Source organism: Lactuca sativa, chromosome 2 (genome assembly GCF_002870075.4).
Source record: "Lactuca sativa cultivar Salinas chromosome 2, Lsat_Salinas_v11, whole genome shotgun sequence".
NCBI classification, from domain to species: domain Eukaryota; kingdom Viridiplantae; phylum Streptophyta; class Magnoliopsida; order Asterales; family Asteraceae; genus Lactuca; species Lactuca sativa.
The window spans coordinates 8,096,532-8,113,862 of record NC_056624.2 but is presented as its reverse complement, the minus strand read 5'-3'; the positions used below and the strand labels follow the sequence as shown (position 1 = coordinate 8,113,862).

The 17,331-nt window shown below is 39.5% G+C and overlaps 1 protein-coding gene across 1 annotated transcript; it reads left to right on the top strand.

Annotated features, from left to right (window-relative positions):
• Positions 1 to 4,588: 4,588 nt before the first annotated feature.
• LOC111905547 (UNC93-like protein 1) lies at positions 4,589 to 6,372 on the top strand. The gene is made up of 2 exons (XM_023901233.3): positions 4,589 to 5,866; positions 5,956 to 6,372. The coding sequence occupies exons 1-2, from the start codon at positions 4,683 to 4,685 to the stop codon at positions 6,236 to 6,238; spliced, it is 1,467 nt and encodes a 488-aa protein (XP_023757001.1). The 5' UTR covers positions 4,589 to 4,682; the 3' UTR covers positions 6,239 to 6,372.
• The last annotated feature ends 10,959 nt before the right edge of the window (positions 6,373 to 17,331 follow it).

Sequence of the window (17,331 nt, the reverse complement as noted above, 5' to 3'; positions counted from 1 at the left end):
CTTAAGCTTGTTAAAGAACCTTATGTGTTAACAATAACTATTCTTCTGTTAATAAATCAGTAATTAAGTTGTATGAACATCTCTTAGTTGCTAATTTCATATGATTTACGTGACCACATAGTTGTATGTTTAGGAATAACGAATGTGAAACTAGAATTAACTTGAAGATAGTTAAGGTAATGTGTGAGCTTGTGTGATACACCATCAACAAGAGGTTGATTGAATCACCAATTTGATTAGCTAATTACAAGTCTTTCTAAACCCGAATCAACAAACTAGGAAATTCATTAATTTAGACAACTGGCCATTGCTTGAATTAATATGTTTTCTAAGGATTAGCTATAGCGAATGTGAATCTAATCACTTTAGTCGGTAACCAATGAAGAATGAATCCGATATATTTACCATAAAATCATCCATGGGAACAAATGATTCGAACCTAAACAGAAGGCCTTTTTAATCATTGAATTTAGTTGATCTTTGTTTTCTTAGCTATTAGTTGCTTAGTTTGCGTGTTAGTAAAGTATTTAAGTTTCTAGTCTTGCAAAACTAGAGAAAACTCTTGTTTTTACTTGTTTTATTTAGATAATATTAGAATTTATTTTAATTGTTTACCATTCTCTGTGTTCGATACCCTACTTGCTTGAACTATATTACTAATCGATAGGTACACTGCCTTTCGTGTGTTTATTTTGTGTCTAAGTTAGTAGGATTAAAACTAGTTTGTTTCACACACATCAGGATGCAAGGATGGAGCCTTGAATTTTCGGTATGTTGTAATCAGAAGGACGCGTATGTGGTGGTAATTCATCTTGGGAATGTCAGGAGGTATCATCAGTATGTGGGGTTGTCCAACTCGAGAATGCTAGAGCTAGTTCAGCATGTGTATGTGATTGCGGAAGAGAACTCATGGGAGTTGCTCTAAAGCTGAAGGATGTGTCATCCCGTCAGCATGGAAGGGATAAAGTTGGACTCGGAAAGGGAGCAGGTTAAGTCTCAGCCGTGAATTCGGTGAAGGATATGTTTGACAAGGAAAATGATAGTAGTGCGGTACCGGGTTGGGATCCCGGTGGTTCAAGGTTATATCTAGCTCGTAAGAGTCAATGATTGTTGTGATCTGGAACGAGTGAAGTACCATGAAGTGGTACTCGGTTGATAAGTGTGGTTATCAGAGGATGAAGCCAGTAGCCGGCTTGAGGTGGTGGTCAGGACACCGCAGGGGAAGAGTTGGGTTTCGGGTTTTGATGGTAATGTTTGAGGAACCTGGTTTGGTTAATACCAGGTGGTGCATTGCGAGAATAGTTTCTGGAGTTGTGTTGCGGCAGGCTTCGAGGACGAAGCCTAATTTAAGTGGGGAAGAATTGTAACATTCCGGAATTCAGAAGTAAAGTTCAGAAGGTCGGACTCGGCGAGTCTATGGATAGACTCGACGAGTCAAGTCGCGTTCAGGTCGAGTGATAAGTGACCAACTCAGTGAGTCTCATGGGTGGACTCGACGAGTTGGTGCTGTATGGAGAAAACCCTAATCCCGGGGGTCGAGTCCTATATAATGAACATAATACCCTCTCCCCAGTCTTTTTACTCTCCCTTGAAGTCCAGAAACCCTAGCTTGTGGTTGTGAGAGAGTTGGAGAGCATATAGAGCATTGGAGGAGGAACTCTTGGAGGGGAAGTGAAAAACAAGAAGTTTGGAGCAACGGACTTTGTAGAGATTTAGCTTATTATTCAGTTGGAATTTTCATTTGAGGTAATAACCTGTTGTTTGAGCTTTTGTGCATCTAGATCTATCAATTGTGGGGTTTTTGTGGTATGTGTGAGGTCCATCTCAAGTTTGGTGTAAGATCTGAGGTTGCTACCTCAGATCTAGGTTGTTAATGATCCAGAAAGCCATAAAGTCTATGCTCAAGAGTTGTTGGTGAAGTTCTTTTGTCCCAAACCCTAGCCCTAGAGTATATTATGCATAGATCTCTTTGGATTCACGTAAAGTTTGCAACTTTACGTGAGGAATAGCTTATGGAAGAGTAGATCTATGGATTGGAACCTCTTCATGGCTTGGAAAGCCTCTATATGGGTTAAGAGCTAGTGGTACTCGGCGAGTCACATGGGTGTACTCGGCGAGTTGCATGAAGATAGGAAGAAACTCGACGAGTTGGAAGAACAACTCGGTGAGTTGCTTGAAGATAGCCTTGGACTCGGCGAGTCTGGTCTTAAGGTCCTATCCTTTTCTGGTTAAGCTGAGAATCGGTGAGTCAAGGGATGACTCAGTGAGTTGAGATGGGATTTTTCAGAGTTGAGGGACTCACCGAGTCAGCGGGCTGACTCGGAGAGTAGGGTCAGTTCAGGAAGTTTGACTCTGACTGAGGACTTTGACTTTGACTAAGAGTTGACCAGTTGACTTCCAAGGGCATTTTGGTAATTATTGGTATTTATTGGATTCAGTCTTTTGGTATTATCAGGGGTGGAGTTCGTATCGGAGGTTGGAGCAGCGTGATCTTATCTTTTCAGTCAACAGTTGCATGGTGAGTTATCCTCACTATATCAACAGGGTCTAAGGCACCAAGGCCGACCCTTTATCGGATTGTAATACAGGTATTGCGTTATGTTGTTGCTTTGCTATGTTTGCATCCTGGTAGTTAGGATGGTATATGTTAGAGACCTGGTTAAGGTCGATATCCTGGTATATGGATGATGCTATGCTAGTGACCGGTTAGGTCGGTATTTTGTTTAGAGGATGTTATGTTATGTGATCTGCTATATCGGTTTGATTGGATGTGAATTGTTATATGATTGTATGTTTATGTGCACATGGTTGTTTGACTGGGGTTGGGTTGAGGCGGGTCTTGCTTTGTGCTGTAGGCCAATATACTCAGGGAGGACCGGTTATCCCAAAGGCCCAACGAGCGGTCCGGATAGGCTGTAGGCCCCACGAGGGCGAACCAGACCTGCCGAGGCTCGGAGAATGGACCAGGCTGACTGAAGGCCCGATGCGGACGGACCAGTCATACTGTAGACTCAGAGAGTGGACTAGGTGGGTTGAAGGCCCGGTGCGGGCGGACCAACCACACTGTAGACTCGAGGGATATGGCTAGACTCGGAGGGTGGACCAGGTGGACTGAAGGCCCGGTGCGGCGTACCAGTCACACAGTAGACCCGAAGTGCATGGTTGTTCTATTCTGTTATGATATGTTATGTGTATGGTTTATGTGGTTGGTATTTTGGGTGTATCTCACTAAGCTTTCGGGCTTACAGTTGTGGTTTAATGTTTTTCAGGTACTTCAGGAGACCGTGGCAAAGCGAAGGTGTGATCGTACCGTTCCTCATGTTTATGTTTTACGATATGGCTCTGGGAAGACTCTGATAATAATTGTATTGAAAACCTTTTTGTAATAATTTAACGAAACTGAGTTGTTTTTGAAAAGTTTAAATTGGTTTGAATTTTTAGAGTGTCACATGTATATGTTTGTGTGTGTGTGTGTGTCCCACCTTCACGCCTCTATGATTATGATTTAAATCATATGATTTATAAATGATATAATCCGAACTACTATGAATCAAAATGATATAATTCATAATTTTATGATTGGAAATTTTATCATACAAAATTATATGATTCAAATTTTCATGATACAAATTAATATGATCCAAAGTCATATAATGCGTAAAATTTTTTTGATTTGAATTTTTTTTAATTGTTAAACGTCAAAAAACTCAAACAAATATTTAGTTTAAAAAAAAGATGAAAAAAATAAAAATAAAAATAAACCACACAAGTTACTTCAATGTTGTAATATGAAATTTTCATACCTGAAACCGGGTTCCCAACCGGGTTGGATGAAAATTCCATGTCTAAAATGCCGCAACAAACATTTGTTTTTACAAGAAATTTTTCTCTTACTAGGTTTTGCGATATTGTTCGATTAAATGCATAATTTTAAACAAAAATGTTAAATTGGATGAGAAATGATATATTATTCAACATAATGCATACTTCCACAAAATCCGCCACTTTTGATTTTAAATTTTGTAGTAGGTTGCGTATTGCCTTTAAAAAAAATTGAAATATTTTATCTATTTGATAGTTTATAATAAAAACTAATTATTTTGAGATATTTTATAAAAACTGATTTTTTTCGTTTTCTACACTATTGTTAATAAAGTGTTGATAAATAAAAGAAATATGTTTATTTATATTTATATAGACTAGTGGTATAATTATATAATAACTTTTAAAAAAACAAATAAGATAGTAATTTGAAACTATTTAAAACATATACATGTATAATATAAACTAAAAGATTAAATAATTTAAAACTATTTATAAAAAACTATGGGTGTAATATGCAACATCTATGCAAATCGCAGGGACTGATATAAAAATATTTAAATAAAACTTGAAATGAAAATTTGCCGTCTGTCCATTTATTTTAATATTAATAAATTGTACATGTCAATCAACCCTTTGTCTTTCTTTGTTTTTGTCGACCTTTCATTTATTAATTCGCCTTAGTTGTCTTGTCCATCGCCATAAATTCATTCTTGCGTCTTCCTAAAGTCTGTCACTCTTTCCTCACTACTCTTTCAACATTTCTCTCTCTCTCTCTCTCTCTCTCTCTCTCTCTCTCTCTCTCTCTCTCTCTCTCTCTCTCTCTCTCTCTCTCAAACATTATCTCCAAGCAATCAATCATGGTTGCGAAAGGAGACCAAGAAACTGGATCACCAGTCTCAGTCGCAGATGGGACTAAAAACTCCCTTTTCCGATACAATTCTCCTCTCATTCAAGTAGGTTTAATCGGATTAGTCTGTTTTTGCTGCCCAGGCATGTTCAACGCCTTATCCGGCATGGGTGGTGGTGGTCAGGTTGACCACACCGCCGCGAATAATGCCAACACCGCTCTCTACACCACCTTCGCCATCTTCGGCATTCTCGGCGGCGGAATCTACAACATCCTTGGTCCCAGACTCACCCTCTTCGCCGGCTGCTCCACATACATCCTCTACGCTGGATCCTTCCTCTACTACAACCACCACAAACATCAAGCTTTCGCCATCGTTGCCGGCGCTCTTCTCGGTGTCGGCGCCGGTCTCCTCTGGGCCGGCCAAGGAGCTATCATGACCTCATACCCACCTACCCACCGTAAAGGAACATACATCTCTATGTTCTGGAGCATCTTCAACATGGGTGGAGTAATCGGTGGTCTCATACCCTTCATCATGAATTACAACCGCGAAGATGCGGTTTCCGTCAACGACGGAACATACATCGGATTTATGGTTTTTATGACGATAGGAACCCTACTCTCGCTAGCAATTTTACACCCGAGAAAAGTAATTCGGAACGATGGGTCTCGTTGTACCAACATTACGTACTCCAATGTGATGACTGAATCAGTGGCAATCGCGAAACTCTTCACCAACTGGAAGATGTTGTTAATCATACCGGCAGCATGGGGGAGTAACTTCTTCTACAGTTATCAATTCAATAACGTGAACGGAGCCCTATTTACTCTTAGAACCAGAGGATTAAACAACGTGTTCTATTGGGGAGCCCAGATGATTGGGTCTGTGATGATCGGTTACATCATGGATTTCAGCTTCAAAAGCAGGAAGACGAGGGGGTTGGCTGGAATCGGAGTTGTGGCGGTGCTCAGCACGGGGATTTGGATCGGCGGGATGTTTAATCAAAGGGGTTATAACCACCATGATGTGGTGAGCAAGACGGTGAAGATTCTGGATTTCAAGAACTCCGGCAGCGATTTCGCCGGACCGTTTGTGCTTTATTTCAGCTACGGTTTATTAGACGCAATGTTTCAGAGCATGATTTACTGGGTGATTGGTGCTTTGGCCGATGATTCCGCCATTCTTAGCAGGTATCAATCTATCTATCCATCTATTTCAAGCAATTCTTCTCATTGTTTGTTGAGAAAGATTTAGAAATCTTATAATAATGGTGTTGCAGGTATGTGGGGTTTTACAAGGGGGTGCAGAGTGCAGGAGGAGCAGTGGCTTGGCAAATCGATACGCACAAAGTGCCATACATGACTCAATTGATTGTGAATTGGGTACTTACGACTGTAAGTTATCCATTGTTGGCTCTTCTGGTTATAAAAGCTGTGAAAGACGAAGATAAAGTTACAGAAGAAGAGTCTCCTTCGGGTTTTCCAAACGCAGTAAAAGAGTCTAAAGCTGATTTTACAAAGTCTGTGGAAGAGTCTAATGGTGAGTTTACAAAGTCAACTTAGAAAGAAGAGGATAAAATAAAATTTGTTTATTGTTTTGATTTTTGTTTCTAAATGTGTTGGTTTTGTGGATAGGATGAGTAATACGTGATTAAATTGTAGATTGTCTTTCTTCTATGTGGGTTTGCTTTGAACAACCTTAAAAGTGTCATTTTCAACACATAAATGAATGATGGCATAAATATTCCCAAGGTTGATTTTTGGTGACCTAAATCAGGCCATACCACCTAGCCCAAGAAATATGATGAGACGGGTAAATTAACAAGAAGCCCATACCTTAAGAGGTATGATAAAACCAAGAAAACCCGTACACTATCCATTTTGGGAACACCTACACTTTCAAACCTAATAGTTTAAACTTTTTTTTAAACGTATGAACAACTCTAATTATTTAAGATGATTGCCCAAGTTCGAATTTCCATTTGAGAGGAACTATAATCCAACTTTCATACAATAGTCGTTTGCGTTGCTAATCTTCATCACCATTCACCAATCTTTTATGCCACTAAACAATTTTCCAAACAATTTGTTGACATATTTCGGCCTATGAATATGATTAAACTTTTTGGGGAAAAGTTTGTTTGGCTAAACGTATAGACGTTATTTTTGTCGTTTCATTTCAATTGCTTACCATTTAGGGGAAGGGGGTGAGGGGTTGTGCAACATTATTTTTATTTTGATTGTTATTAAAAAAACAATCTAATATATACAAAACTAAAATTTTCATTAAACTAAAATGAAAATTAGGTGATACTAAAATACAAGACAAATGAAGTTAAAACATAGGAATCTGAAGCATAAAAATAACACCACTTCAATTTATATACCAACACCATTTTGCTCAACCATGACAATTTGCCAAAAGTTTACATAACATAAATGCTCTTTTTTTTATTGGCGGAAAATTGCAACACCAATGTTTAACATCATTCAATCATTTTAGTGATTTGGCAAATCACGTCTCACATTATTAAGCACAACGTCAAACTCTATTACAATGTTGTTCATGTTCTTCAATTTTGTTTAGATTTGATATTTATTTCCGTAGCTACTAAAGTTCATTTCAATGAGTAAACGTTGTGTGATTTTGGTCTTAAAAGATGACCCACTTTGGTTGTGACAACCCTCGGATCCTCCGATACATCCGCCCATGTATGAGCCAAAGTAACTTCTTTTATCATGCTCCATGGTATAATCAAGGAACCGAGTTGAATGTTTGAAGAATACATTTTAAAACGAGTGTTTAAGTTTTGAGAGAAATGAATATTTAAGGTTTTAAAGTGGTGAAAAATGAAGATAGTTGTTGGTATTTACTTTGGTAGAAAAGTACTTTAAAATATGAAATTTTGAAGAAAAAAGTGGATATTTTTTGGAAAGTGGGGAAAAATGAAATTGAAAATAATTACCTCTTTCATCTACAAGCCATTACCAAGGGAAGTTTCCAAGCACGACATACTAACCTCAGGGCAAGAGGTGCGCCGAGGCCACCACAACATGTCGAGGTGCCTTATTTTCCAACTCTATATAGTCCTCAAGATTAAAGGTTTAATCTTATCTTTGAAACATGTGATTGCATGTTCCTTTACTTTATTTTGAGCTTTATCTTGTTAATTAATTCATTTGCTATCATTTCACATGTTTATTATTTTATGACAAAATTGCAAAAATGGTCCATGTGGTTGGCAAATTTATGTGCTTTTGGTCCAAAACGAAATATTGGTGCACCACTAGTCTAAAATTTGATCTTTCTATTGTTTTTGGTCCCTATCAACGTAAAAAGACTATTATACCCTTATATTTGTTTTTTAATTTCTTTTATATTTATTCAAATGTTTTTTATTAATTAAAATTGAGAAAAAGTCTCTCTCTCTCTCTCTCTCTCTCTCTCTCTCTCTCTGAAACGCAGAGTGAGAGGGGACATGCTTCTTAGTTCTTTATTCATCCTCCATTCTCACTCTTTCAATCAGACCCCCATATTCACTCTTTCCATTGATTTTGAAACCCAACGGATCTGTGATCTTTTTCCCTAAACACACACACAAATATCAGAAATTTTCCAGAAAATCATAACACACACACACACATCACTCCTCTATCGAACCTGCAGTCGAGGCTAGAGTTTGCAGAATGGATTCGACCACCACCATCAACATCGTATACCATCACCGTTCTACACCACCATCTGTCGATGTCACAACTAGAAATTTTGTGTCTTGTAATCACTATACTCAAGTAAATGTTGAATTCAAAAACTCAAGAGCATGTATGATGCTTACTCAATGGAAAACTAAACCCCAATTCACTACATCAAGCAATTGGAAACCCTAGAAGTTCTTGATTAGGTCCATTTTGGACTAGGACTTCCTTATTGGACCTAAATGGACCAATAAGCTTCCAATTTGACTATCATGGGCTTAGAACCCTTAAATGGGCTCTAATTGGACCCACATCTATTTATTTCAACATTTTGGGCCATATTGGGCCTAGAATGAAATAAATTCAAAATTATGAACCATGATTAACCTAAACTAGCCCAACAAAGTGTAAGAATCATATTATATTTTTTTTTAGGTTAAAACTCACTCAAACTAACTCTAATATTGGGCTTAGGGGCAAAAAGCCCAAAAACCTTTTTCCTTTCCAAATTTTCGGCCCAAGACAAGCCCAAGAGGAGAAGTTGACTATTACCATGCCACCTCATTTTTATCTCTTGGTTTTCCATGTAACATGTCTCATATCTCCATGCATGTATCACTTCATGTCTATTTCTCTCTCTCTCTTCTTGTTTCGGCTGTGAGCAACACACACACACAAATCTCTCACAAACTCTCTCTAGATCACTCAAGACTTCTCTCTTCCTCTCCATCTAAAATCTCAAAATTTGGCTTGTGTTTCAAGAGGATTCTTCAAGTTTATCATCATCCTTTGGTAAGTTTTTCCATGTCTAAGCTTCAAAACTCCCCCTCACATGAGATCTCTTATTCTAAAACAAGTTTCTTTGGTGATCATACTCCTAGAAAACTCCATAAAGTCGAGATCTTCATCAAAGGGTGTTAAGGCCAAAAATCACTTCATTTCTTCCATCCTTTCTTCAAAAACCGAATCAACACCCAAGGTGAGCTTCATACCCCCTTATTTTCGGTTTTTATAAGTTTTTGTGGGGGAGAATACAAGCAAAGGTGTAGATCCATGATTATGTGTATGTTTTGGTTGATTTCTATGCTTATATGTATGTTTTGTATGATTTTGATGCTAGATTTAGTTATGAATTGCTAAAAATCGAGATATATTTTATACTAGCATAAAATATACTACTACATGCAAAGTATACCAAGAAAAATAGCCAAGTGGCTTGACAACACTTATTTTGGGCTAAAAACTCATTTTTTTTGACACAAAATGTTAAAAATACAAAGTTGAAGGGCCTAAAATGAAATATTTCGAAATCTGATGGGTGAGATGAGTCAAAACAGTTTCCATAATGTATTTTCTGAAAATATACTATTTGGAGGATTAAAAGCATAAATTTCAAGCTTAATGGGCTAAAAATGACAATTTCGGCCCAATAGGGCCCATTATGCGAAATTTTCTGTTTTGGAGGGCCAAAACTGTGTTTTTCTGTAAAACAATGGACCACTAGTGTCACAAGTACTTTTCAAAGGTTTAAAATGCTTTTCAAATTTAAAAAGGACCAAAATTGCAAAAATTTTCCAATTTGGGCCAAAAATGTAAAAATTGCGAAAAAGAGGGGTTACAACTGAGAAAACTGCAATTTCAGGGACTTAAACTGTTTTCAATGAAAAATATGCTGAAAAATATTAATTTCAATAATTTTTGGTGTTAAAATGTCAAGAAAAATGGTTTAAGGACTAAACCGGAAATTATTTTACCTAAAGGGGTGAAAAAGTAAATTTACACAATAAAGAGGGGTTGTAAACAGAAAATTTTCAATGATAATTCAATACACTCGTTGTGAACAAAGATTGACACTACGACTCTCGATGAATTACAATACACAATATCACCAACAATCGTTACCAAACGAATTGATTCGGTCTCGAATCAATAATAAATCCAAAACTACTAACACTACAACGCTCAATACACATATGGAACTCTTGGAACTCTTTACTCTCGTGGAATTACTCAATACGTCGACGTACACTCCTTAGGCCCAAAAGTTGCAAATCATGCTTGTCGAGCCTAGCTAGCCCGATGACATGACCTTTAGGCCCAAAGGACACTTGCTTACATGTAGTTGGGTCTAATACGACTCGACCGCATGTAAAAGGACTTTCAATGGCAAACATGTTGCTGGTCCCCAAGGGTCCTTTAGTGCTGCTAGTAAAGTCGGGAACTCACGATTGCGGGTTGGGCTTCGGGCCCTTCGCAATTGCAATGGTCTTGAACGACGTAGGGAAATACCGAGGGTTTCGCACCTTCACTTTTTCTCCTCGGTCGTGGGACTACACAAGTCCGGGAGGATTGAGGTGTGTGAATAAGTGCGAGTGACTCCTAAGGGGTCGCTAGTACGGTTGTCAACCGGACGTTTTCATTAACGTACGTTACAACAATTCACCACCCTCTGTATACTCAATGCCTCCGGAGCTCAACGAACACCTCTAACGCAACGAAATAACAGTACACAAACTAAGTAAAGCAAAGTGATAGGAAAACGTCGGGTTTTCCTAGGGTTTTCAACTAGTACACTTACGAACTACATGCCGAATTTTCACAACTCGTACGCTCACATCTATAGAATTCAAACAAGCATACTCACGGATCTTCACATATTTTTACGCTATACTATTTTCAGAAAATATCGGATTTTCTGGTGGTTTTCAAAACAATACAAACATTGGATTTTAAACATTTCTTATGAACTCACCAACATTTCATATGTTGACGTTTTTCCAAAATACTTGTATTCTCAGGTAACAGATAAAGTGAAGAAAGGATTGTACTCTATGATGTTTTGCGGTTGTTTAAGTAACAATGAACAATTTATTTTTGGGCATGTAATATTTTGAGACAGTGTAATGGAGGTAAACGCTACCAGTTGTATCATTCCAATGCTTGGTGATGTATAATGTTATGTTTCATGTATATTCATTGTGATGGTATTCAATTGAGTCACAACATCCCCCGGACGTTTCCACCGTCTGGTTCGAGGGTGTGACAGTCGCAATTAGGAAACCCTAACCCTCAAAAATGTAGATTGAAACCACTGAATCCGAGTTGAGATTTGGCTTTGAGTTATACGAAGATGAAGCGAATGTGGAACCCGATGAAGAAGAAGGAGAATGTTTTTCTTTTTTCATCAAAGGGTAAATCGCATTCCCGAGTATCGCTTGCAGATCATCCACAAAAACAGAGGTTAAACCCCGCGAGGGAGCAGCGACGTCGGCGCTAGTTGAGCTGGTGTTCATAAACGAATTGTCAATCGTTGGTGATCCAGTTGTGGGATTCAGCTCACAAATCATGGATTCAAGCCACAATGAGAGATCAAAAGGATTATAATGAATGGAATCGGAAGCAATTTATCTCAAGGATGTGTGCCGGGAGGGTATTTGTGCTCTCCCTAGTGATGATCACCAGTGCTTTTTGCTTGTTTTTTGAACCAAGGGGGCGACCTCGTAGTCGGCGACGTATTATATCCCCACTACTATTGCTGAAGCAAGGAGTGTGTTGGTTGTTGTCATCGTCGGAATTAGGAGGGATTTAGAGGTGAAGGTAAGGGCGATGTTGTAGGTTTTGAAGGGATAAAAGGGAATGGAGGAAATTTATGTTTAAAAAACAGGAAGATGGGGGGGGGGGGGGGAGAGAGAGAGAGAGAGAGAGAGAGAGAGAGAGAGAGAGTTTTAATTAAAATAATAAAAACTCAATTAAAAAAAAATTAAAAAAAAAAAAAACAATCAGTTAAGGATATAATCATCATTTTGGGTAGGATATGGATCAAAACCACAAAAAATGATAACCATAAGGACTAAAACTACACAAGATATCCAATTTTGGACCAGCGGTGCACCAACGTTTCGTATTGTACCAAAAACACATAAATTTGCCAACCACAAGGACAATTTTTGCAATTTTATCTTATTTTATTTTAATTAATCTTTTCATTCTTTATAATAAAATTTTATTTTAACTTAAAGCATCTCCGCTCAAAGTTATCATAATTTCATTATTATATTTTAACCTCTAATTAAATGATATTTCTTTGATTAATTTCTTCTACTTACTTTCTTTTTATAAATTTAACTAATATACCTTCATCTATTTTATAAAACCATCAATTAAGTAGTTATTATTATGCATAAATCATATTTTAATATAAACGTATAAATAAAACTATGACATGTCTTTATTTATATACATAAAATATAAAACTTTTATTACGTTAAAGTTATAAAATATAAAATTTTGAAAATGTTAAGCAAGAAAGCAAATAAAGTGATTGAACGACATAATGAATTAACATGGGTCGATCGATATGACATATATTCACGAGCAGGAACTAGAGAAATCTTATATTTATAATACCGTAAAATTTGAAACAAAATTTTCATTTAAAAATCACATTTATCTCATTAATATAATCACAAAATCCCCAAAATATCAAATTATCAAAACACTTGTCCATAATAATAAAATCCAGGATCCTCAAAACATAACTCAGTCTTATGTGTACAACCAAGTCGGTGCCTTCCCGTGATCCTGAGAAGTACCTGAAACTTATAACACATAACATGGTAAGCACGAAGCTTAGTGAGTTCCCCAAAATACCACACACATTTCATTAGTCTCTCATGGCTATACTCGGATACGACCCTCTGGTCAATGTGTCTCAGTGGAACCCTCCGATTCCACAACTCGGGTGGACCCTCTGGTCCTAACTCAGTAAGCTCAGAATCATACACAACATGAATCACAAATACATCATGCAGGATATCACGATACTCAATAAAACCTACAAGACCTGTAACATCCAAAAATACGACTCAAATTTTTTTGTCTTAATAATAATAAAGATCATATACTGAACGTCATATCATCAAACCATACGTCAAATATCTCAAATCATAATAAAATGTCATGAAACAACTGTATCAAATCAGACAATGGTGTGTGTGATGCCATCATCCCGAGCTCTTCACTTTACTTGCGGAAGTACCTGAAACCAAAACTGAAACCGTAAGCACGAAGCTTAGTGAGCTCCCCCAAACTACCACATACCATAAAACACATATAAATCACATACTGGGCCTTGCCCACTGCATCGCACCGAAGTCCGGAAACTGCATCAGACCGAAGTCCGGAACTGACTGGGACCTTGTCCCCTGCATCGAACCGGTGTCCGGAACTAGCTGCATCGGACCGAAGTCTGGAACTGACTGCATCGGACAAAAGTCCGGAACTAACTGATCATAGCATAGCATAAACACATATCAACTAGCATAACACATATCATCTAGCATAAAGACATATACTGCATACTGCATCAGGCCGTAGCCCGGAACACATAACACATAAATCCTGTCTGAGCCACGAAGACATCAAACTTACTAACTACTGCATCAGACCGAAGTCCGGAAACCACTACTAGCTAAACGGACCGGCATTGTGACCTTAGACCCGTTCCTACTGGAAGGAAACTCAACTCGTAATCTGGCTGCTGAATGAACTGCTCGGGAAACTGTATGTTGCTTCTCCGGTATCTCCCCAGCTACAATTTCCATAAGTACACTTAATCAATCACTGATAAATATACTAATGGTAAAATGACTATTTTACCCCTGGTCAAAGTCAACCTATTGGTCAAAGTCAACATTCAGTTGACCTGACTCGTGGAGTTGGGTCACCAACTCGTCGAGTCCTTACTCTCACTTTCTTGCTTCTGCTCGCTACTACTCGTCGAGTTTGGCATAGACTCGATGGGTTCCTCTTCGATACTAACACTCAATCAATCTGCATCCGACTCGTCGAGTTGTATGAACAACTTGTCGAGTCCTCCTTCAACACAAGAACACTCTGGCTGTCACTCGCCGAGTTATATGAACAACACGTTGAGTCTGTTCTTGAGGTATGAAGATTCCCTTGGACTCGCCGAGTCCCTTCATGAATATGTCCAATCTACGACTCACTGAGTCCTCCCATAACTCACTGATTCCACTCAGCATAACACATAAAAGGGGTAGAACTCAGGGACTCGTGACCCGACTCACTGAGTCTGAAGAACAACTCGCCGAGTCGGTTGCATGCAACACTACTCCGATGATTATGCTCAAATTTAATTCCAACTTTACATGTAGAAATGCATGAAAATGGATTTAAAGGCTAAAAAGACACTTGAAGAAATAGATCTAGGGCTTTCAAGCAAAAAGGCTCCATAAAGGTGTTAGATCCACGACTTTGGGACTGAAACATGGCTAGACCCGGAGTCCAATCACCCCAATATGATTTCTCTACCATAAATAAGCTAAGGAATGGATAAAATGGTCTAAATGGGATTCAACAAAGGAGAATCAATCATAGCAACAGAGGGGATCCGGTTTTTACCTCAATAACTCTGCAATAGATGCAAGATCTTGGACCTTCTTCTACTCCCTTGGATCTAGCTACTTCTTCTCTTCCAAAACTTCAAGATTCACACAATAAATGCTCAAAATGCTCAAGGAAAGGCCAAGGTTTACTAAATGATGCTCTGAGGGTGAAGGGGATAAGGTTGGGGCTCATAACATGGCTTAAATAGGGTGCAAAACCCGGTGATTTAGGGTTTCATTCAGACTGATGGACTCGCCGAGTCCAGGATATGGACTCGCCGAGTCTCCAACTCAAACGTGCTCGGAATTGCGTCTCTACTTGATGAGTCGGGCTACTGACTCGTCGAGTCCCTCTTGAAACCGGAATAAATAATAATATTAAATAACATACCAGAATTGGGGTGTTACAACTCTCCTCCACTTGTCTCAGACTTCATCCTCGAAGTCTGCTGTTGCTGCATCTGGGAACAACTCTGGGTAGTGCTCCCTCATCTCCTCCTCTGCCTCCCAAGTCCACTCAGATCCCTTCCGGTGCTGCCACTGCACCTTTACCAACTGGACCACCTTGTTCCTCAAGGTCTTCGTCTTTCGATCCAAGATTGCAATCGGTCTCTCAATATGATTCAGGCTGCCATTAACCCGAATGTCCTCTAAGGGTACGACTGCTCACTCGTCCACCAAAAAGTTCCGCAATTGGGAAACATGGAAAGTTTTGTGGATCTGGCTAAGCTCTGCCGGAAGATCCAACCGATAAGCGACCCGACCCACCCGGGCCAAAACCCTAAAAGGAACGATGAACCTAGGGCCCAGCTTTCCCCTCTTCCAAAACTTGATGACACCTTTCTAGGGTGATACCTTCAGAAGGACCATGTTTCCCACCTGAAACTCCAAGTCTGAACGCCTCCTGTCGGCGTAACTCTTCTGCCGACTATGTGTATTTTGTAGTCTACTACGAACCTGCTGGATCAACTCTGTCATCTTGAGCACCACCTCGGTTCTCCCAATGAAGCGCTGACCAACCTTGCCCCAACAAATCGGGGTCCTGTACTTTCTCCCATAAAGCATCTCAAAGGGAGGGCGGTCAATACTCACATGATAACTGTTGTTATACGAAAATTCTGCTAATGGCAGATACGTATCCCAACTACCACCGAAATATAGGACGCATGCCTGCAGCATCTCCTCAAGAGTCTGAATCATTCTCTCGCTCTGCCCGACCGTCTGAGGGTGGAAAGCGGTGCTAAATGAGGATGAGTCCCCATATTGTCATGAAATCGCTTCCAAAATCTGGAAGTAAAACGGACATCTCTGTCTGACACCACTGATATAGGCACTCAATGCCGTGCCACAACCTCTCGCACATACATATCGACTAGCTTCTCAGCCGATATGCTCTCCTGGATCGGTATAAAATGAACACTCTTCATTAACCGATCCACTATAACCCAAATTGAATCCACTCCACGTGTGGTCCTGGGAAGCTTAGTGATAAAATCCATAATGATATCCTCCCATTTCCACACTGGAATGTCAAACGGCTGCATCTTTTCGTGAGGCCTCTGGTGCTCCGCCTTAAGCTTCCTGCAGGTCAGGCATCTTTCCACATACCAGGCGACATCCCGCTTCATGTAGGGCCACCAATAGTTGGGTTGAAGATCCCTATACATCTTCGTTTCCCCTGGATGGATGGAAAATCGAGATTTATGGGCCTTGTCCATCAACACCTCCGTACTCCGCCCCAGTATGGTACCCACACTCTCCCATGAAGGGTCAACAATCCTCGGTTGTCGTAATCAAAAGAAGCTACTTAGCCCACAATCCTCTCACACTTCTGCCTCTCCTCCTTGAGGCTCTCGGCCTGTGCCTCTTTGATTTGCTCCAACAATGGAGTAATCACTGTCATCCTCAAACAAATATCTCTGATCGGGGCCACTGCTGCCTTGTGGCTCAGGGCGTCGGCCACTATGTTGTCCTTCCCTGGGTGATAAATGATCTCACAGTCGTAATCCTTCGACACATCTAACCATCGCCTATGCCTCATGTTCAGATTCGGCTGATCCATGAGGTACCTCAAGCTCTTGTGATCCGTGTAAAGGGTACATCGGACCCCATAGAGGTAATGTCTCCAAATCTTGAGGGAAAACACCACTGCCCCCAGCTCTAAATCATGCGTAGGATAGTTAGCCTCGTGAGGCTTCAACTATCTCGAGGTGTAAGCTATCACACGGCCTCGCTGCATCAGCACTGCTCCCATACCTGTGATCGAGGCATCACAGTAGACTACAAAATCTTCTATTCCCTCTGGCAGGGTAAGAATCGGTGCCTCGCACAATCTCTATCTGAGGGTCTGTCACACCCCCAAACCGGACCGGCCGAAACGTTCGAGGGCGGATGACTTCATGTGGTAATGTAACAAATGAATACATAGTAAAGAAAGCAATACAACACCATAATATAAATATATTTGAAAAGTTTTACATGATTGTATGTGTTACATGTTTGCAAAAGAATTCAAATACAATATGGTGATCCAAAATGTGTTACTAACGCCAG

Excerpts from the sequence above, each read along its gene's own strand:
- LOC111905547 (XM_023901233.3), top strand. The coding sequence starts at position 4,683 with ATGGTTGCGAAAGGAGACCAAGAAACTGGATCACCAGTCTCAGTCGCA. Across the intron at positions 5,867-5,955 it reads GATTCCGCCATTCTTAGCAG|GTATGTGGGGTTTTACAAGG; the intron begins GTATCAATCTAT and ends ATGGTGTTGCAG.